The sequence below is a fragment of the Equus przewalskii genome, chromosome 9 (genome assembly GCF_037783145.1).
Source record: "Equus przewalskii isolate Varuska chromosome 9, EquPr2, whole genome shotgun sequence".
NCBI classification, from domain to species: Eukaryota; Metazoa; Chordata; class Mammalia; order Perissodactyla; family Equidae; genus Equus; species Equus przewalskii.
The window spans coordinates 33,903,293-33,926,414 of NC_091839.1; the positions used below are offsets into that span (position 1 = coordinate 33,903,293).

General features: G+C 42.4%; 1 protein-coding gene across 8 annotated transcripts in view; it reads left to right on the forward strand.

Moving 5' to 3' along the window:
• The first annotated feature begins 5,618 nt into the window (after window positions 1–5,618).
• BCKDHB (branched chain keto acid dehydrogenase E1 subunit beta) overlaps window positions 5,619–23,122 on the forward strand; it is a 229,740-nt gene continuing 212,236 nt past the window's right edge. For 3 of the 8 annotated variants that reach the window (XM_070559021.1, XM_070559022.1, XM_070559023.1), the window contains exons 1-3: window positions 5,746–5,994; window positions 11,238–11,315; window positions 12,746–12,814. In XM_070559021.1, the coding sequence (XP_070415122.1) occupies window positions 5,799–5,994; window positions 11,238–11,315; window positions 12,746–12,814 (343 nt within the window). In that variant the 5' untranslated portion in view covers window positions 5,746–5,798. Of the gene's footprint in view, window positions 5,995–11,237; window positions 11,316–12,745; window positions 12,815–23,122 lie in introns of all 8 variants that reach the window. The other 5 variants (XM_008516297.2, XM_008516299.2, XM_008516296.2 and 2 more) reach the window with 4 other exon arrangements.

Here is a 23,122-nt window from a genome sequence, read left to right on the forward strand (position 1 = left end):
TATTTCCTATTTCCTTGCTAATCTTCTGTCCAGTTGTTCTATCCATTATTGAAAGTAGAGTATTGAAGTCTTCGATTGTTATTGTTGAATTGTCTATTTCTCCCTTCATTTCTATCAGTTTTTGCTCTGTGTATTTTAGTGCTCTGTTGTTTAGGTTGCATATATGTTTATAATTCTTATATTTTCCTGATAGATTGACGCTTTTGTCCTTCTAAAAGGTCCCTATTTTTCTCTAGTAACTTTTTTTTGTTTTAAAGTCTATTTTATCTGATATTAGTATAGCCACTCTACCTTTCTTATGGCTGCTGTTTGCATGATATATCTTTTTCCATTCCTTTACTTCCACATCTTTAAATATAAACTGTGTATGCTATAGACAGCATTTAGTTGGATCTTGTTTTTAACATCCAGTCTGACAATCTCTGCCTTTTGATTGCTTATGCTTTTTCTGCCTCTCTTGAAATGATCACTTTCTTTTCTTTTTCAGTCTATCAATATGGCAAATCACACTGATTGATTTTCAAATGCTAATGTAACCTTGCATCCTCATGTTTAACTACATTTGGTAATGATCTACTGTCTTTTTAAATATATTGATTTATTATACTTGCTACAATTTTGCTGAGGATGTGTGTGTCTATGTTCACGATGGATATTTGTTTTTAGCTTTCCTTTCTTATAATATCTTTATCTGATTTTTATATCAGAGTAATGCTGCCATCGTAGAATTCTGAAAGTACTACCTTATCCTCTTTATCTTGCAATATTTTTTTATAGAATTGGTAATATTTCTTCCTTAAGTATTTGGTAGAGTTCACTAGTGAAGCCATCTGAGCTTGGAGTTTTCTCTATTGGGGTGTTTTAAAGTATGGATTTAATTTTTTCTATATATATATAGGATTATTCTGATTATCTTCTTCCTGTAAGCAAAGCTTTTTCTAAACTCCTTCCTAACCTCTGCAAGCCCAACGCCAAGTCTGTTTATTTTTCACTAACACCTAAATTTGGAGGTTGTGGACTTTTCTGTGTCCTAACTATTCTGTAGATGTCAATTGTTGGTTTAATTTGCTTTCCTTTTTACTCTGCTTCTTTTTTAAGAGAAGACGTAGGGGGATTCAGATGGTGAGGCCACCACTATCCCGCAGAAATTCAGAGGCATATTATAGCAGTGGCAATGCTTCAGTCTATGTTGAAGAATCCAGAGGAAGGTTTCATGGAGAAATTCTCACTGCTGGAGCGGCCGCAGTGGCACCTCCCAGGCAGGATGACTGCATGGTCAGCAGGTCTCCTCTTGGCTTCCAAGCACCAGTTCCCTCTTTGGTTGGTAGCTGCTCCTTGATTTAAGTTTGGGTAATCTTCTCTTTTACTTTGTAGATAATCTTGGTCAATAAGACATCCTTTTCTTCTTTAGTCAAGGGATAGCGATGAACTAATCTGGACTAACCAGATTCTCTCCCCCAGGAACCGAATCTTGACCAAAATCACTCAAAGACAGATAAAATAGAGTCAATTCATCCTGGAGATTTTAATATCCTTATTAGTCTATAAATTACCTCTGATTACCTGGATCTCTGGGACTGCCCTCGTTTCTGTTTTTTCTAAGCCATTTGTTTCTTCACTTTTTGTGGGCCATCACATATCTTCTAAGGTAATTACAGTTCTGCTTAAATTAGCCAGAGGTGATTTTGGGAGCTCGTAACCAATATGGTTCTTTGCGTTCTATGGCTCTGTCTCCCTGGAAGGTGGGAAGAACAGGCTCTCAAATTAGCATGCTCTTTATAATCTTTTGTAGGTCACAAACTTTATGCCCTAAGTCATCCAGGGTCTTGAGGTTTAATACTCAGACACCAGACTTTAAAACTCAAACTCTTCTCAAATCATTGTCTCTGCCATCAGCTTTAAAATCTATTTTAAAATTCTAAAGCAAGCATTTGACTCCCTTGCTGCTTGCCTCCCTGATGGCTCTGGTTGGGTTTGAATGGGAGCAGGGGCTAGGATATAGGGATATAATGCTACAAAAATATTATGTTGCTATGTCAGATGGGTGTCCAAAAGCCAGCTGAGTCCAAACAGCTACAAGCTGCACAGGTAATGAAGCTCAGTGGTAAAAAGTGAGGCAGGAGTCATTCTGAGGAATGACTGGAAACTTTGCTTCTAGTTCTTTCTAAATTACACTTCCATAATTCCCAGAGTATGACAGTCAGTCCCCAACTTAATATCAATGAAGTGTGGCCAGGTTGAGCCCCACTCTAATGACATAGACAGTTCCATGGTTACCAGGCAGATGGTGCAGTAGAGACAGGGAAAATTTCAAAAAAAAAAAAAAAAAAAGTGATTCGCTGGGCAGACACATCTGTTAGGTGCTCTCTCTGTCATTTCTGACTGCAGGAAGCTGGAAGTCCAAACTTGTTAGACCTGCATATGACCTTCAAAGTCTCCCTCTGATTTATTTTTCCTAATTTTGTCAATCCATCTATCCTTCCCTAGACCCTCAGTCTAGCAGCACCAAGCTGGCTTCTCTCCCTTGAATGCACTGTGTTCTCATGTCTGTGAGACTGCGCATGTTTTTTCCTTTGTCTAGAATACCTTCTCTTCCCGTTTGCCTGGTCACTTTTATTTTTTTAAAGTTTTAAAATTTTGGGGGCCGGCTCCGTGGCCGAGTGGTTAAGTTCGCGCACTCCTCTGCAGCGGCCCAGGGTTCGGATCCCGGGCGCGTACATGGCGCCGCTTGTCAGGCCACATTGAGATGGTGTCCCACATCCCACAACTAGAAGGACATGCAACTAAGATATACAACTGTGTACAGGAGGGGTTTGGGGAGATAAAGCAGGAAAAAAAAAAAAAAAAAGATTGGCAACAGTTGTTAGCCCAGGTGCCAATCTTTAAAAAAAAAAAAAATTTTTTTTTGAGGATGATTAGCCCTGAGCTAACATCTGCCTCCAATCATCCTCTTTTTGCTGGGGAAGACTGGCCCTGAGCCAACATCTGTGCCCATCTTCTGCTATTTTATACGTGCCTATCACAGCATGGCTTGCCAAGTGGTGCCATTGATGCGGGGTCGGTGAGCCAAGGAGTCGAAAGAAAGATTTTTTAGACTCTCAAGATCTGGCAGTAGTGCTCTTTTATTTAGAGAATAGTGTGGAATAGCATGGGGACAGGACCCATGGGCAGTCAGAGCTTCTGCTGCCGCCGCTTTTGCTGCCCCCGCTGGCATGGGGACAGGGCCCATGGGCAGGCAGAGCAGCTGCTGCTGCCCCCGCTGGCATGGGGACAGGACCCATGGGCAGGCAGAGCTGGTGCGTGGCGACAGGACCCACGGGCGGTCAGAGCTCCTGCTGCTGCCCCGAGTTGAGGGTTAGGGCTAATTTTATAAGGCATGGGTACGTGACTTATTTTTACTGGAGAAAAGAAAAGATGATGTAAAATGTCATTAAATGATTTCAGTGCAGATGGGGTCTGGTTATTGTGCGGTCATATAACTTTAGATACGAATCTGGCCATATAGATCGGCATGTAGGTGAGGATGCCCTGGGCTTCTCTCCCTGGGGCGGTCCTAATTCATACCATAAAAAAAGTCCACTGGGTCGTATAGTTTGGCATGTAGGCCAGGTCACCTTGGGCTTCTCTAGCTGGGGCAGCCTTAATCCACATCACCATGTCTGCTCCAGGGATCTGAACCAGCGAACCCCGCCCGGACCACTGAAGCAGAATGTGCACACTTAACCGCTGCCCCACCGGCTGGCCCCTACTCATCTTTTAGAAGCTCCATGTTCTTTCTGGAGGCGTTCTTGACTTCCAAAAGCAGAGCTATTGCTCTTTGTATGTTTCATTTTGTTCCCATTGTTCCAGGGCCCCCATCGCACTGGATTGTAGTTGGCATATAATCTGTCTTCTTTCTCCACCAACTTGCACGTTCTTAAATCGAGACTACATTTTGAACATATTTGTCTCAATGGTGGCTTGTCTTTGGCTGGTACATAGCAAATATTCAATAAATTCTCACTAGTCCTTTTATCCTTTTTCTCTCAGGCCTAAATCATCTCAGCACCCCAGCTCCCTAGACTATCAACAAACTGAGAAAATGCAGCTTGATTCATTTTTATCCTTGCTCTTTGCCTTCTTCTAAAATTAAAATTTGACTATGGCAATTCAATTTATTTTGTTACCCCTTTCCTCTGCTGAAATAAAATAAAAAATACCTTCACACTCGTAAAAATGAGGAACGCAACACAGCACACACACACCCACTAAACAGTAGAAGTTAACACTAACAAAAACCAAGGTTAAAAATCCCCAAAATGTTGAATTTTGGAGTTTGGTGTGGGAGTAGGAATAATGGAGATATAATTCTGGTTCTCCCTTTGGCAGTTTCTAATTTCTGTCTCTGAATCTCAGTCAGAAAACAAGCAGCTGGTGCAACTCTCTGCCATTCCTCTTGCCCAATTTCTTCTCTCTCCTTTGCTTCCTTGCAAAACCAAAGATGGGTGGGAGGGCAGGAATAACAAAAGGGGAACATTCTTTCCGCCTACTCCTTACCCTTCATTCTCTGCCCGTCTTTCTTCTTCAAATTTTGTTCTGGGCCTTTCCTTTCCCACCCTCCCATCTTTATCTAATGGAAACCCTTTCACTTTTGTCTCTGTCATATTTTACTGTGATTTGTAAATTCATGGACAGAGATGGTATCCTTTTAAACATTTGGATTTTTAAAAAGAAAATTTACAAAGTTGATTATTGTAAACGTAAACTAATGATTCAACCTTTCCAGGTTTCTAAGCTAGTTACAGTAAGCCCGTCAGGTCATTTTCACTGCACCTGGGCAAAAATGCAGCTGAATTTCTATTAAGTGGATCTGCAGGATGAAATCGAAGTTCACTTCTTTCATTCTTATCTAAATCCAGAAAAACACAATCAATAAAAATCTATAGGGGCCGCCTGTGGCATAGTGGTTAGGTTCATGCACTGCTTCCCTGCCCAGGGGTCTTCTGGTTTGGATCCTGGGCACTCACCTAGTCATCATTCATCAAGCCATGCTGTGGCTGCATCCCACATAGAAAACTAGAAGGACGTACAACTAGGATAGACAACTATGTACTGGGGAGGCTTTGAGGAGGAAAGGAAAAAAAAAAGAGGATGATGGGCAACAAATGTTACCTCAGGGCTAATCTCTCTCTCTCTCTCTCTCTCTCTCTCTCTCTCTCACACACACACACACACACACACACACACACATCTATACATGCTTATTAAGCATTTAAGGGGGTTTGAATAAAGAGCGGAGGCTCTTCCGCAGTTTTCTGAAACTCAAAGACTAATAACCAATGCTAGTCAGTAATCCTTTGCATCCCTCACTTAGAAGACAGTAGAGGTAAAGAATAGGAGAGGACAGAAACAGGGCTACATTTTAAAAGAAAGTATAAATCTTATAATGAAGAATCCCTCAGAGCTGACAACTTAAAGGACGCTGGAAAAGAACAAACGCAGACATAACCCCGCAGACCCGCGAGCTGACCCCCGGCCCACGCTGCTGACTTTAGGCAAGCTCCGCCTCCAGGAACAACTTCATCGGCATCCGCGGGCCCGCTCGCACCAGCCCCACCTCCTCCTCCGCATGCGCACAACAGGCAAACGCCGCTCCGCCGTCTTCGTCGCCTTCCCCACCCCCGAATTCCGAGCTCCGATGGGTCCGTTTCATGGGACCGCCCCTTCAGCCCAACCAATGTGGAAGCCGCCTCGGTGCTCCGCCCTCCCTGCCGGCAGAGTGCGGCGGCGTAGCTTGCAAACCGGGGCTGCGAGTGGGGATGGCGGTCGCAGCAGCGATTGCGTGCCGGCTGTTGAGGCTCCGTGCAGCCGGGGCCGGGGGACACTGGCGTCGGCTGCGTGGCGCGGGGCTGCCGCGGGGCTTCCTGCAGCCCGCCTCGGCCGGCGAGGATGCTGCCCAGTGGCGGCGGGTGGCTCACTTCACTTTCCAGCCGGACCCGGAGCCCCTGGAGTACGGTGAGCTGGGGGCTGCCCTGTCCGCTTCCGCTGCAGCCCGGACTCCCAGGCCGGCGGGCACAAGCAAGGAGTGCAGCCTTGCCTGTCCTGGGCGGGGACCGGCAGGCCGATCTCCTTGCATATTGGCAAAATCCCTGCTCTGCTCTTTGGAGTCTCGTCCCGCCTTAGGGTCTGACTGTGGTTTCCTCCTTTCTCTGTTTTTGTGACGGTTCCACATTCTAGAGGCAGCCCCTGGGCACCCTCGGGATGAGTGAGAGGGCACACCGCGGTCTGGAAGGGCCTGAAGGTGGAGGTGGTGGTGCCCAGGGAACGCCTCCCTTTCTCCGTTCTCCCTCCTTGCTTTCTCAAGCGGGGAAAGGGTTAGGCCTTAGGTATTGTCTCAGCTTGCCCGTGGCTGGGCCACTAAGGACGAACAGGAAGATTTAAAAGAAAGATAGTGTTCCTTTGCTTTGGCAGGTAGGAGAAAAGGGAGGAATAGGTTCTTCCCAGAGATGGGAAAGAATCCAGGCTTTCTATTTGAGCCTAGTACTGGGCCTGTGTTGGGCCAGACTGCCCCTTAGCCAAAGAGGGGTAATGGATGTGGGTGATGGGAGGAGGAAATCATGGTGTTTCCAGCAGTAGGAAGGACATGTAGCCACAGCTCACACCTCACGGTATGACAGTTGCATAACTTTTGCGATTTCTTCTGCAAGTTTTATGTAATCTCCAAAAGATCCAGTGTCTATCATCAGAACATCGGAAACAATAAGGAAACAGTTACCTTTCCCTGGTCTAATAACTTCTCATATGCTAGAGCTGACGTTTTTGGAAGTGTGCGTTTACTTGTGAATAATAAGAATGAACATTTATTGAGTGGTTACTACGGGCAGGCACTGTGCTGAGAAATTTACATTCATCATCTCATTTGATGCCTAGGACAACCTAGTACCTCCAGGTAGGTTAATTGAGGTCTTGAGATAGTTTGTCCAAGGTTACACAGGTAAGTTAGTGGTAGCTTCGGCTTTGGAATTGTAGTTATTCAGATTCCAGAGCTTCCAGTCTAAACAATGTGCTAAAATGCATGTAGAAATAACTTACTAAGAAGCGTCTCAGTTGTGTGAAACAGTTAAGTAAATATTATAAAGGTGAATAGCAGTTTTTTTCTCACTGACAAGTTGAACCTCGAATTCTGTCTTAGAAAGAAACAAAACTTTAGTCCAATGCTTGAGAAATAGAGTACAGGTCGTTTTAACCCCCCTTCCATAATTGTGAAATTGCTAAAATATGAGTAAAATGATAATCATATTTATATCCCCATTAGGAGGTGGTTTCCTGGGATAGGAAAGAGATGGTGAGTTCTGGAAATAGGACATGGTAGTACCAGATTTTAACCTATAATTTGAAGTAATGTGTTTGGAAGTAGGATTTGATGGATTGTGTATGAGGAGTGAATAGAAGGAAGACATTCAAGGGTGCCTCCTCAGTTTCTGGCTTGTGCACTTGGGTAGAGGGTAGTGCCGTTTGCTAAGATGGGAAAGACTGGTTTTTGGGAGCAGACATGAAGAGTCCAGTTTTGTGCTTGTTGAGTTAGAAAAGCCCAAGACATCCATGTGGAGAACTGATGATTGTGGGATATAAGTCAGGAGCTTACAGGAGAGGTCTGGATTGGAGATACCCATTTAGGGGCTACTAGCCTATAGCTGGGCTTAAAAACCATTTAGTGACTGAGTAGAGAAGGAGCTAGCAAAAGGAAGGGAAGCGACCATAACTTGTCATACCGTAACTGAAGTTACCGGGTACCTTGAGAGGGGAACCTAAGGACCCTCTCCACAGTTTCTTCAACTTTAAGCCTCCTAGGTCCTCCCAATTTCAGCCTCAGGTGACAACCCCTTCCCCTCCTTTACTTTGTTCCTTTTCATCAATATGCAGTATACACTGGCACCTTAAAAAGGCATTTGTGTTTATGGTTCCTTCATTTACATTTTAATATAAATGTTCTGTCCTTGATATTTGAATTCTCCACGAAACTTACTTTATGGCGTACAGGTTGAGCTACCCTTTAATAGGGATTAGAATGAGACAGAGGTACACACCTGGCACATAAGGATCCTGGAGAATATCTGGAGGGATGGGTTTTGTTGGGAGAAATGAAGGCATCCTTCATTTCACAGTGTGGTTAGTGCTGGATTATGCCACTGAAACCATTCGTTCCTCGTGCTTCAACAGGCAGATACTGATTGTCGTGTGTGTGTTAGACACTGTGCTCAATGCTGAGGTCTCTAAGGAGTATGACAAGGAAGTGCTATAATACACACGTCTATACCAAGGACTAGGCAGCTCACTGGAGGGCCAGTGCTGAATGTCTCGGCAGAGGCTTCATCTTCTGAAAGTAGACCCTAACTTTTTTCATCATAGCTGTGTATTTTTATTTGTTTGGGGTCTGGCTACAAATCACGCTTCGTTTCTACATGCCCTGCTGTTGACCTTGTTTCTTTCTGGAGACTGCTCCTCGGGCACCCCTTGCCTCTTCTGTCTGAGATGCTCCAGCTCCAGAAGGCTTCTCTCTTCCTTCAGCCCTACTGCATACTGAATATTTAGAATAAGTGAATAATCCTTTAGACCATTACTGCAGTATCACCTCTTCCCCGCTCCCATTCTCTTGTCTGTCTTTGAACTGTGACTCTGGTAGATCTTTTTTCCTACTCGTTCCTTTTTCTTTAAGTGGTTGACTAACAGTTTGCTTTGTGTGCTTTTTAAATCTTTATTGAAACAGCCTCATTTGTTTGTTTATTCAGTCATTCGTGCAACAGATATTTAGTGAGCAGCTGCCACATGTCAGCCATTGTTGTAAGCGCTGAGCGTTTATCTCTGATCAAGAGCAGATAAGAATCACTCCCGTCTGGGAGCTTATCTTCTCTTGTGTCCCTAACATTCTGCCGATGTGTCACTTGGTGATGTGTCACTTGGTCTTCGTGTCACTTGGTGATGTGTCACTTGGTCTTCGTAGCAGTGATGAAGACCTGCTCATTCACAATGCTCTACTTAGGACAATTTCAAGTGAGCAGCTCATTTAAAAATGAGCTTTAAAAAGAATCAAAAGATGTGCTGTATTAATAATTGTCATTTAAAACTTTTAAAAGCTTCTAGTAGAATAGCAGTTAATCCAAACTCCTAAAATTTTGAATCTATTTGAAAAAAGTATTCAGGAGTGAAAGTTTATGTGCTCATATGGAAATATAACCTTTAAATACCCTTATTTGTAAATTATTTTCATATAAGAAAAGTAAATTATTTGTGGTTATCAAGCAATACTTTTCAGATTTCCTTTGTATGATTTTTATTATTAAAGTTTTTGCTTTCTTCCTGCTGAAAACTTGCTGAGCAGCAAGGAGATAAAGAGGTCGGGGGTGGGGGGCATTTGGTATTAATTCAAATGGTCAGCAGATGGGAAACAGATACCAGCTTAGATGCTTAGGAAGTGTCATTCTTCCTAGGTTCTTAGCTGTGAAAATCTTAATAGACAAATAGAAATCTTACTTTAGGAAATATATGAAATAGGAGAAAGAGTGGGAATGTCATGGTGGTTGGGAAAAAAGTTTACCCTAAACCATTATCATCTGATTCTGGGCACCAGTAAACACTTTACAGGGTTTTTATAGAATGGAGAAGGAGTTAAGGAAAGTATCTATTAAATAATAAAGGCTTAGCCTGAGGAAAATTAAGTTATGAAGTAATCATGGACATGTGGTGTGATCATGTATCCTTTGACGTAGGTGATATAACGGTGCTTTCTTGAATAAATTCCTATTATCCCCATCAATAGGAAGAGTAGAAATAGGCCTCTATTTTGGGTACAGAGGCAGGAGGGCAGATCTGATTGGGTGTTGCCAAGACCCGAAGCCTGGGCGTTTAGCAGTGTTGAAGGGGTCAGAGAGACATCTGAGGCCGGAGCAGGCAGAAAGTCAGAAGGCTGGGTGTCAGTGGATAGTGGGAGATTCAAGATGTCATAGGTTAGAGCCTGTTGTGGAGACAGGCCAGGCTTGGGAAGACGATGGGTCTCCAGGAAAAGGAGGAGTGACCAGTGTGTCTCAGGGCTGGAGGGTTGATGGAGCAGTAGCAATAGCAGTAGGTGGGTTGTGACCCACCCTGGGAATTAGACCTTAGCTTTTGGGACACACCAGGCTACTGAGGAGCTCAGAGATTGGGTGGGACAGTGGTTAGGGTAAGCAGCAGGTGTTGATGGGATTGATATCAGGGTGGCTGTGGGTTAAGGTGAGCACGAGTGCATGGAGCAGGCACAAAAGTGAAGCTTGGGCCTGTGGCTCAGAGAAGCTTCAGGCAGAAGCCTTTCTCTGCTCCAAATAGTGCTTTTGGAGAGGAGTTGACCCAAAGTTCTGGGGTGTCTGTGGGCACTGGGCAGCACCGAGGCTTAATTCAGAGTCCTAAAGTCATGATGTTTCTGAATTCCAACATTTGGAAACTATTAAATAAAGCTTTATACCATTCAGAATAATGCCAAGGTCAAGATGAAGGACACCGACAAATTCGAGAATCTAGCAGTAAATAGCTAATATTTGTTCAGCACTTACTGCATCACCTACTGCTCCAGGTGCTTCAAGTGTACATTCCATTCAGCCCTCCCGACAACCCGCTTAGGGAGGTGGAGGTTGTCCTGCAGAGATTCTCCTTGAGCAGTAAGAGAATAGGACTAGCTCTCACGTGTTTAGGTGTGGGGTTATGGTATTCTCCAAACATGGCAGTTCTAGGCACTCATGTTGATCTTCAGCCTTCCTCATTGTTTGACGGCCCATGACTATGTGCTCTTTGTGGCATATGCAACAGACGCCACTGGTCACGTGCCGCCATGAGGGCTTAGTTTCCTAACACTCGTCCAGGGAATCTTCCCAAACCCCTCTCACTCTGGCTGGTTCCCTCTTCTGACTTTCTGGAGCTTTTTTTTTATTGTCTACACACATTTGGTCACTTGATTATATTCCTTCCTTCTTTTTTATACTTGTTTTTAATTATTTAATGTGCAAATTTTGCCTCATTGACAAGCTTCTTGAAATCTGCATTCCTTTTGCATCTTCCACAAAGCTGGCATCATTGTAAATAATGCAATACATTCACATAATATATTCTGTACCCTCATTTCTACCTTGAATTTAATCCAGTTGTAATCAACTGTTAAGAAACTGGTTATTTTTTACATATTTTACAATGTATGAAATGTTACAATTTTTTTTTTTTTTTAACTTTCACAGGGCAAACTCAGAAAATGAATCTTTTCCAGGCAGTAACAAGTGCCTTGGACAACTCATTGGCTAAAGATCCTACTGCAGGTAAACTTGCTTTGTGCTTGACTGTGGCAGTTGTGTTAATTCAGAATTGAAGATTTGCTGGAAATATTTGTCTGGAGCTCAATGGTTAACATGATATCTACCTGGAATTTTTAAAAGACCTAATGAAATGATTAAGGTTAAATAATCAAATTATGATATGAACACATCTTTTATCTCCTCGCTGTGAGTTAGTTCTCATGCATATCTAACATCATCAAGTTAACTTTCTTCCGTAGTCTAAGTGGTCCCAATATTATATACCTACTGTGTACTGCTGTTTCTTTAGCGTGTAGAAAAAATGGAAAATACCACTTTGTTCAGCTATCTGTTTATAAAACGAGGATTTGATTCCGTGCTTTCCTTTGGGATATATTGTCATTCAAGTTGTAAGATTTTTTGGAAATAACTTTAATATTTATAAATAACTGTATAAGTAACTTTATCTTATCAAGTTAAATTATTGATATAAAAGCAGTTGTCCTCCTGCTGTGTGTTTTCTAAGGTTAATTGGCTTTACTTCATATGTGTAGTTAGTATACCTCGTGCTTCCACTTGAGAGTCCCTAGTTTTAAGATCAAGTGAAAACCAGGTTATTTTGTAAGAGGAAGTGAGAGCTAGACTAGTGGATAATTAGACCTTGCTTTGTTTTGAATGCTGACAATGATTGATCTGGGTGAGTAGAGCAAGGTGACTTATTTTCTTGAGGTCCAGAGTTCTGTGCTACGAATGCCTGTTATTTTCTTTGCCTTGCTTCAAAGCTCCTCTCAAGCCCTACCTGTGCTATTCATTGCCTTGCTGTCCATGTCCCACCAGACTTGCCTCCTCCTGTTTCACACAGTCTAAGTCACTTTCCTATTTGTGACTGTCGTCTCAGCGTAGAGTGCTTTTCCTTCAGCTTTTCAGATTGCTGACTCTCATTGTATACCACGTATAAAAAAAACACTGGCCAGGGACTCGGGGGCCCGCAGTGTGAGTCATGGTTCTGCCTCCTGCTTTCTGACTTGGCAGGTTACTTCGCTACTTCTCTGGCTTCATTTTATTCGTGGGTGAACAACATGGTGAAAACAAGGTGAAATTCAAGATCAGTGGTTCTTTCTCAACTGGCACAATTTTCATCCCCCCTCCTCCTCTTACATTTAACAATGTCTGGAGACACTTCTGGCTGTCACAGCTGTGTATGTGGGGACAACTGTCATCCACAGGGTAGAGAGCAAGGATGCTGCTAATATATCTGTGATGCAGAGGACAGGCCACTACAACAAAAGAATTATCCAGTCCAAAAAAAATGTTAATAATGTTGAAATTGAGAAACTTAATTTAGATCTATGGTCCATTTCTGTTTTATGATTTAAAATGTAAACATTTAAATTACTTATTGTTACTGTCATTTAGGGATTGTTAAAATGTGTTCTTTAAATGTTGTTTTCCAGTAATATTTGGTGAAGATGTTGCCTTTGGTGGAGTCTTTAGATGTACTGTTGGCTTGCGAGACAAATATGGTAAGTTAATATCTTTATATATGAACAGTATTCCTGTAGAACATCTACTTAAAGATCTTGAGAATGCAAAATGTGCCTGTTAAATTGTTTGCTATATCCTTATTGTATGGATGGGTTCCTTTTTATTTCTACAGCCACCCACAGAATCCTTTGGCCTAGATTTCTCCAAATGTGTTCTAACTGTAGCATCCTTCTGATCTAGTTCATATTATGCATATTATAGATTCCAGAATAGCCTTCACTAAATGTATTATTTATAATGTCATTTATATGTCCAGGAATCCTTGATCTTTTATTGCTGCTTGCCTTAGCCAATCTCAATTCCATTTCCTCTAGGTCAAGGTTCTGCCCGGTTGGTCTCTGTTAACAGATTTCATCTTTTATTACCTGCTTTAGTCAGGGTTCTCCAGAGAAACAGAAGCATTAAGATTTATCTGTGTGTCTATATCTTTGTGTATTTTGTATATAGATGTATTATATACTATTTGTATGTGAGTATATGTCTATATCTATGTATATCTATATCTAGAGAGAGAGAGAGCAAAAGAGGAGGAGAGAATGAGAAATAGAGAGATTTGTTTTTTAAGAAATTGGCTCACTTTATTGTGGAGGCTGGCAAATCTGAAATTTGTAAGGCAGGCCAGTGGGCTGGAAGCCCAGGCAAGGTTTCTCCATTGCAGTCTTGAGGCTGAGTTTCTTCTGTTTGCGAAACCTCAGTCTTTTCTCCTATGGCCTTCAAGTGATTCGATGAGGCTCACCCATGTTTTGAAGGGGAATTCTCTTTACTTAAAGTCTACTGATTTAAATGTTAATCACGTCTAAAAAATACCTTCACAGCCATATCTAGGCTGATATTTGGCCAAACAACTGGGCACCATCATGCAGCCAAGTTGACACATAAAGTTACCCCTTCTACATGTTTCATCCCAGCCGATCTGTGTCTTTTGCCTGGCGTGTGGTTGATTTCTGCCTATTGCTTTCACTCACTTATTTGACTCAGACATAAAACCATCAGAATGCATGTTGGCCCATCCAAGCGTTCCCACTCCTGACTTGCTGTCAAGGAAGTGTTTCCACCCCTTCCTTTTAGGGATGCCTTTGAGGTGCTTTTGACCTCTGATTTCTTCTCTCAGTCTTGTCTCACCTGGAAGTCGGCGAAGCAGTGAAGTTTAGGGGGAGGGCTTGATATCTACCTTCGTCTTACCTTTGCCACTGCCCTGTGAAGCTCATGCGTGCTCAGAGAAACGGGTGAGGTCCTCAAGATTTTTTTTCTGATTGTTGTTTCTTCTTGTTTCCCTCTCCTATGAGGTTATGTTATGTTTGAATCCAAGAAACCATAGCATGTTCCATCTCACTTGGATGGAACTCCCAGGTACTTCTTTTCTCTTCCCTTTATAGCAGGTTGATTTTCTGGGTCCCCTCCATTTTCTCCTCGCTGTCTATTTCTAACAGTTGTTTAGAGTTTGAGACAGTTGGGCTAATCTCAACTATCTCAAACTACCTCAATTAGTTCCAGCTAATTCACACTCCTACAAACTAGATCTTTTAAAAAAATTAAAAACCTTGGGGCTGGCCTGGTGGCGCAGCGGTTTAGTGCACACGTTCTGCTTCTTGGCAGCTGGGGGTTCGCCGGTTCGGATCCCGGGTGTGGACATGGCACCACTTGGCACACCATGCTGTGGCAGGCATCCCACGTATAAAGTAGAGGAAGATGGGCACAGATGTGAGCTCAGGGCCAGGATTCCTCAGCAAAAATAGGATTGGCAGCCGTTAGCTCGGGGCTGATCGTCCTCACAAAAAAAAAAAAAAAAAAGAAAGTGCGCATCTTAAAAAAAAAAATTAAAAACCTTTATACATTTGATTTCAGAAGTAATGCAAGTGCATTGTAGAATATTTGGAAAATATAGAGAAGCTTAAAGAAGAAAATAAAAATTGCCCATACGTCCGGAGAGAACCTAGAGAAAACCACTGTACATATCTTGGTATATACACTTCTAGATTGTATTTGAATAATCTGAATATATTTGGATATATTAACTAATATTTAAAACATAGAATTATACTTTGTTCTTTTCTTAGTATTTTCGTCTCTGCTGACGTTGCCCATCTGTTCTTGCTGCTGTCTATTTTCTCCATTAGAGCGCTTAGCATATTAATCATAGTTGTTTAAATTCCTGGTTTGATCTTTCCAACATCTCTGCCATGTCTGGTTCTGATGCTTGCTCTTTCTCTTCAAATTGTGTCTTTTGCCTTTTGATATGCCTTGTAATTTTTTCTTGAGAGCCAGACTGTATGTACCAGGCAAAAGGATCTGCTCTAAAGAGGCCTTTAGAGATGTATTGATGAGGTGTAGGGGGAGGGGAAGCTCCTATGGTCCTATGACTAGGTGTCAGTCTTTTAGGGAGTATTTGCCTCTGGACCGTGAACTTCATGAGTGTTTCTCAGTTTTTTCTTCCCCTTCAGGTGGGACAGGATGGCTAGAGTGGGCTGGAGTTGGGTCTTTCCTTCCCCCAGTCACTTACTGGTCACTTGTCCTCTGATAATACCCAGCAGGTTAGGCTCTGGTTCGCTGGTTTTACCTGAGGTTAGGCGTTGTTAAGAAGGGAGTGCTCTGTGTGTTTCAAAATGCTTCCCTGTCTGCTTCCCCTGCTGGAAGCAAGAGGGGAGTTTTCTCATGTTTCCTGTGGGAACCTGGTGGAGCTCCTGGAGGTAAATCTTACAATATTGTGGGGGCCGCTATGACTGGGTGCGCTGGAGGTTTTAACTCTCAGACCTGTCCACACTGAGCCTCCGGCAGTTCGTCACTTTTAGTTTGAGTTTTCCTGGCCTGGCGCTGGGTCCCTCAGTGGTTTCCACCCGGGAGTCTCTGCTCTGCTAAGTCCAGATTCCCTGTAGTCGTCTGTCTGTCTCTCCAGTCTCAGAGGCATCAGTTTGCTCTTTGTCCTTCCCTCTTTTATGCATCCAAGAAGTGCTGTCGATTTTTCAGTCTGCTCAGCTTTTTACTGGTTGTCAGGACAGAGTGGTTACTTCCAAGCTCCTTATATGTTGAACTGGAAACCGGAAGTTGAATTCTACTTTTGTACCTGTCTTCTCTAGATCTGGTGGGAGGAGTTTCTAGCCTTCCCTCTTCCCTGAGCCCGTGAGGTGGCATGCCAGGTGCTTCTGTAAGTTGGTGTGTCTTCTGTTGGCTGTCTGCCCAGGTTCTCATGCATGGTGCTCTTCTCACTGCTCGTTCTGTCTGGGGCATTTCATCCGTGTCACCTACTGCTCACACTAGTGACTTCTGAATTTCCATCTCCAGTCTAGACCTCTGGCCTGAGCTTTGGATCTGTGTATTCGATGTACCACTGCACGTCTTCACCTCGATGTTCCAGTCACTTGAAACTCAGCATTTCCAAACTCAGCTGAAGTCGTTATAGCCACCCAGCGAATCCGTGCTTCCCACTACATCTTCTGTCTGGGTGAATACACCATCATCCATTCAGTTGTCTACCCAGGAACCAGGGAGATCCCAGTGTTGTCCCTCTTTGTTATTTCCCACATCCGGGCAAGTCCTATGATTTTATCTTCATAGTTTGTCTTTAATATGGCCCTCCTTTCTGTTCTCACTGACCTGGTGTCTCCCTTCAGATCCTTGTTCATCTCTTCTTGGACCGTTTTGTCACTCTCCCCTCCAGTCCATTCCCTACGTTGTTACCAATGTGATCATTCTAAAACGCATATTTCTTGGCAGGATATACGAACGACTGTGAGGTCTGTGCCCTGCCTGACTACCTGACCTCATTCACTTGATTCTTTACTAATAATGAATTACTGCATGTGTTCCCTAAGGCCCTGTTTTTGCCATCCCTCTGTCCCATCTGTTTACCTGGTCAACTCCTGTTTTGCCTTCAGCAGTTTCCCTGTAAAGCCCTTCCTGACCCTCCAGGCACAGCCAAGCACTGCTTTATCACGGCTCAGATTTGGCATTACAGATGGCGAGTTATCCTGTGATTGTCTCCCCATCAGATCTCTGCCCCTCACAGCCTCTCCAGGCGACAGATATTTAAACCAACTGTGCCTCCCCAGCTCCCAGTGTAGGGTCAGGCGGTGCTTGTAAAGTGACGTTGTCGAGTGAGTTTACCCTTCGCTCTCTCACCGGAACAGTGGCCAGCGGCCTCAGTAAGGAGATTTCCTTTTCTCCCTTTAATGATATTTGGTTGGTCTGATTTTCTTTCTTAAAAAAGAGGTCAAAAGAGGGAGAAACTAAATCTCACTTGAAAAAGTCGGCTACTCAGAGCGCCTACGGATTTGTCCACGTGACGGGGGCTGAGATAATTCACTTTGAGCTTTGTCGTCAGCAGCTGCTGTGAATTTTGCACCAGCTTTAGGACTAGGAAGTCAGATTTTGAATAATTCCAGGTTGAACAATATGCACAAATAAATCAGCACTATTCTCCTGAACGAGAGGGAGCGAGCTGCAGTTTTCAGGACTGAAGAATAAAGGAAATGTGAAGAGAAATATGTTAAAAGAGAACTTTTTGCATATTTAAAAAATAGCACATACCTGTTAAAAATAATTCTCTGCCCTTTTCAGTACAGGCCTGGAATTTTTCGCTATACAGAAACATGTCTGCTTAGTATTCTTTTTTTTTTTAAAGTTGAAAGAATTTGTATTAAACTAAAAGATTGTATTGATATCGTGGCATACACTGCCTCAAATGACAGCAAATGACGGCACAGATAACCTCCTGTGAGGGACTGACTGGCTTTCTGGGGAGAGCTGTGTTGAGTGGGAGGGATCACAGTCAGTAGGTGGCAGCCTACACTTTGAAATGAGACCGTCCCTGTTGGGCATTGTACAAGTACTCTGGAATTGCTGAGAAGCAATTTAAATGTCACCAGAAGGGAGAATTTGAAGGATTTTGGGTTACTGACATTATACCGTAAAGCTGAGTACTACTTAATCTGAAAAAGAAGGAATTGCATAATTAGAATGAAGCTATCAAAAAAGGAAGGGAGATGGAGCTATTCTGTATTTCAGATGATTCAATGAGGGTGGGTTTAGCACCACTGAACTGCTTTGCTCCTTCTTTCTTGTCCTTTGATAGAACAAAGTAATATGAGTGCTTTGAAAATAGCAAGCAGAACAGGACAACCTCATCGACACATCGCATTCCGAATGGCAGCTTTCAGCCTTTTAGGCAAGGAGCCCCGTGGATCAGGAGCAACTCTTGGAAGCAGGAGTTCTAGGGAGGCAGGGGGCGGGAGAGGGCGCTTAAAGGCAGTTGACTTTTAGGGTATGTGTGATTTTATGTTGCATGCCACGCACCCTTTCATTTATAGAAGTAACGAGTCAGCTTCCACATGTTCTGTACAAAATCCGTCCTCGTTGTCGTCATTCTGTGTACATGAGAGAGTGTGTGTTTTGTTCAGAGAAGACTTTGGTAAGTCAGGTTCAGGGTCTCTTTTTACTGAGCGCTATTCTGTGCTGATAGGAACGTTGCTGGGCTGTGTGGTTCAGAAGGCTGTATTTCACTCCACTCAGTGGAGGAAACTAAGGTGAGAAAAGGACTTTCAGAGGACTTGCTGAGTTCGTCTGCAGGCCTGAACATCTGCCTTTGCACGGGATTTGATGTTTTTCCATTACTCTGTTCATTCCTCCACACCACCGCTGCGGCCTGTTGTGGCAGCTTGGGAAAGGGAATATAACCACTTACTTGTTTTCTTATGTAAACACCATGGAAATTGTATAACCAGATAGTTTAATACACTGAATTCAGAAAGGAAAAGTAGGGCAGGCGCATGGAGAGGGCGCGTCGCCTTCTATCACGTGCCAGCGTTTGGGAGTTGACTTTGGACCTTTGTCTCCTCATCAGTGAAGCGAAAGGAAAGGACCGGATGGTCCGCACGGGCACGCACGTTAGGTGTTCTCTGTGCTTGTTTCTTAAAGAGGAAGACATTTATTTCATGCTTTGGTTTCTTTTACTCGTAGAGGTTTTGCGAATGTAACAGTCGTTATATCATCTTAGAACTATGGGCTACCTTGGGCACTTAATTTTCTCTGAAGTCCCTTTTCCAGTATAATTTTTAAATTTGGGGGCTGTAAGCAAAATCTTCCTGCAAGTTTCGTCTACTTTTACAGGAATTATGAAGTAACATAGTCAACAGAGAAAGTGACCTTTCCATGTATGTTCCTGCTGCGAAGAGATGGTTACTCGGGTGATATTCATGCTCTTGGCTTTAGTGTCGGGGCCCCAGTGAGGACTGGCCATCTGTGTGATGGGTTTTGGCCTCTGGGTGGTTGAAACTAATTTTACTGAAGAAAAAACCTGGTAAAGGAATGCCAGTTCTTCAGGGGAAAGGAATACAATGTTATTCCCCCTATTGAAGTATGTACATTTATGACTTCAGAGCAAATTGAATACCAGATATAGATTGTAACGTGTCTAACTGTTCTGTGAATTTGGAGTACAAACAGGTATTAATAAGATGGTGTAAACTTTTGTTTCTAATATGCTTATTAAAAAATATTTTTAAAGGATTGTTAGTAGCTTTAAGTTTTTTCCCTACTTCCTAGAAGTCAGATACTTTAAATTGCTCCTGGCATTACAAGGCCCTTTTGTTTTCTAAAAGTACACATGTGGTAGAACTAGATAAAGAACATGTTTGATATGCCTTTCTTTTTCATCCAGTTGAAGGGGTTACCCTAGAAAATGGGGTGAAAATATTATTGACATATAGTTCATTTACATTAGTTTCTGTTATATATTGCTTTGATGTTCTTTTGTGAATTTTCATTCCAAAAAAAGCTTTTAGAATCTACTAAAATTAGAGTTGGTACAAATGTCACTGTATTTCAATTTCTCTAAAAATCAAAATGAGTATCCTCGCAGTTGGCATGTTGACAACTGGCTTAACAAATAACATTTAAGAAAAGAGATATTTAATATATTTTGTAGGATATCAGATCTGGAGAGAAAACAAGGATATATTTAGTCCAGTGGTTCTCAGCTGTGCCTGATTTTGCCCTCCTGGGGACATTTGGTCATGTCCAGAGACATTTTGGTTGTCACAATGGGAGTTGCCACTGGCATGTAGTGGGTGGAAGTCAGGGGTGCTGATAACCATCCTACGATGCGCAGGCCGGCCCTCCTCCAAATGAAGAATTATCCGTCCCAGAATGTCAATAGCACCAAGATTGAGAAACCCTGATCTGGTCCTTCTCCACATAATGTGGAAATGGAGGTTCTGAGAGGTTAGGTGACAGCAAAATGCCCAGCGGCAAGTGAGTGGGCCAGAGCCTGCGCTCAAGCTCTCCAAAACCCAGTTCCGAGCTTTTTGTATTACGTTGTTCTCCTTATTTATAAGCGGGCTACTCATTTATATAAAAATATGAGAAGTATATAAGAAGTTTTAATAAACAAAGCTCAAGGTTTTGATTATTCTCGGAGTAAGAAGCAGCTAGTCATCAGAAACCCAAGTTAAAAGTTGAAAAACATTCTTCTTGTGATTCTTTTGTGAATGAGATTTTTGATTAGTTTATTAAGTTGTTCTGGGGTGGCAGCCGCATCTTTGGCTATTTTTTTCTTCGTTGATTAAACAGTAAATGTTGGAGCTGCCAACAGGTGTTCTCTTTGACCTTATAAGCATCAGAGTGTAATGCCCTAAGCCAATTTTTTCAACCTTACTTGACAATGGGAGGCTCTTAAAATTATCAAATGTGACCTCCAACAGGATATTAGAGATAGGCTTGGACCAAATAGACTGGGAAAAATGTGATTATTGGTCATTATTGTCAGAAAGTGTAAAATTGATAGCTTTTTAAGCATCACAATTAAGAACTGGAAAAATGAAGCTCTGTTAAGAACAATATTTCTTAAGAGAGTGTAAAAGATCTCGTCTTACATTTTCACTGTCAAGTATGACATATATGTCCCTCTAATATTAGGGATGATGTTACTAAGTTAGCTTCTCAAATCTGGTGCTGTCTTATGAAAATCCTTTTCCAGACTGGTACTTTTAACAGAAAGAAAAACGCAAACTTTTTTTTCTTTGGTACTTACTATTTCTTGAATTAGGATGCACTAGACATTTTTAACTGTTTATGTTATACAGCTCACTTTCTAATTTTTACACACTGAAGCCAGTGATTTTTTTCTTTTTTTTTACTTTTTACGTATTCACAATTGCTGCTTACTTGATTCAAATAGAATTTTTGAATTATGAGGCTTTTCTTGTTAGATGTAGAAATTATCACGGCTGAAAGGGGATCAGTATGACAATTTTACATAGACCAGTCAGATTGTTCAATATCTTGGTGTCCTTGGATTCTCTCATCCTGTTTTGTTCATCTTGCAGAAACAGATCACAACATCCATTAAATTCTTCCTTCTAGAAGTTGCATCCAGATGGCCACAGCAGCTGTCTGGCAGCTTCACGTTGACATTGTGCTCAGGTATGGAGCTGATGTTACTTACCTGAAGTCACTTACCTGTCTAAGGAGGTTTGGATTTAACTGTGCAGGTTATTACAAGCTAGACATTCTGTGCTTCAATTCTAACTTGGAATTCCACCTTCAGTGCAGTTATAAAGTCACAAAATAATTAAATTCACCAGGAAAAATGATTTTCCAGTGCAATTGAGAGTGCTCAGTAAAAACAGCCCTGCGTGGAGGGCAGCATTAATGTCACTTGTTGAACAAGACCTTCTCTGTAGCGTCTTAGAGGCTTGGAGCACAGTGCTTTGTTTTCTGTTCCCGTTTAGTGTAGAAGAGATTTCTCCGTTGCTTTGATTGGCAGAGGGGATGACAAAGGTTGGCAAATGTCATGTGCTGAGGAATCACTTGGGAAGCTTGCTGGACAAAAAGTTTTCAGTTTCCTAGTGAGCAGCTACACCCAAAGGCAGCTTTAGCGATGAAGAGCTTGACCTTCTCTGGTGGCGTCCTGCCATCCTTCTCCCCCGAGGTCCTCTGGCCACCAGCCAGAAGTAGTGGCATCTGGCCAACCTTAAATTAGCCAAAAGATTCTTTTTTTGTAGTTTGGGCTCCTGGAAACTCAAGCATCGTTGGTAATAAGGGATTTCTCATCATCTCATTTTCTGGGCAGGCTGCTCATTTAACCTCATCTTTTCTCCTTCTGGTCTCTGCCAGCTTGGAGTCCAGCAGAAACAAAGAAACTTGTTTCTAAGCCAAGAGGGAACACACACAAATACAGAATTACGGTCTTAATTAATCCAGATCCTGTAGACACTGCATTTCCTTCTTGAAAAAGTAGAGGTTCCTCAAAACTCAAAAGGAAACTCTTAAATCACTTTAATTCTTAATTTTTAAATCAAATGTTAATTCTTAAAGGAAGAAAGGAACATATTAAATGGCATAAACCCATTATAGCTATTCAAATCTAAATTGAACACTGATAGGATAGACGTTAAAGAGAGAAGTTCTGTGGGATGCTCAACAAATTCCTCAGTCCAGTAGGGCGACTGGGTCACTTGTCTGAAGAAGTCACCTTTCTGTTTTGTCAACGAGTCTGGACTTTCTGCCCAAGGGCCATTTAGTTTTTAGTTATTCTGTACATGTATGTCAAAGAAGGTTACAACTCTGCCTACAGTGTTTTACTATTTATGTAAAAAGAGGAAAGTTAGATATGATGCAATTATTATTATGCGTACAATTATTGCACTGGTTGCGTTCTCTTAAACAGCTTCCTTTGTCCCACGATCTGCTGAAGGTGAGTCAGGAGGGGAGCAGGGTCTGACGTGTGCCTCTAACCCACCCAGCCTCTCCTGATTTCTCTCAGATACTTATAAGCAGAATTTGAGCCAAATAGTGTCAGTGAAGCATTCCCTTCATTCATTTCTTGCCAAATGACCTTTAATGGTCCTCATATCTAGTTCATGCTGTTTCTTTCTCCAGGCATGGAACAGAAGACAGCTCCCTACTCAGCTGTAGCTCCTATTACACTTGAAGATTTCAGGGAAGTAAAATTTCAGTAAAATTTATTCCCAATTTTTCCAGGTAGGCAATCCTTAGCTCTCAGTACTCGTTTTACTGAAGGAGCAACAGCCAAGTTACTGCACGATCTCCCACTGTTTAAATGTTCTTCTAACTGTAGAGTGCTACTGCTGTCATGTATTTCCACCCTACCTGCCTTTTCTCTCAGAATTATCTCCACGTTCCAAGGAATTACAGGATTAGAGAATAGGCATCGTTCTTTTTGAGTTGTGGATAGGTCCATGAGTTTGAAGGGAGGAGAGTCTAACATACCAGGATTTCCTTGCTCGGTTTTATTTTTGCAGGCCCCCTTCTGGTAGTATTTGTGTCTGTTT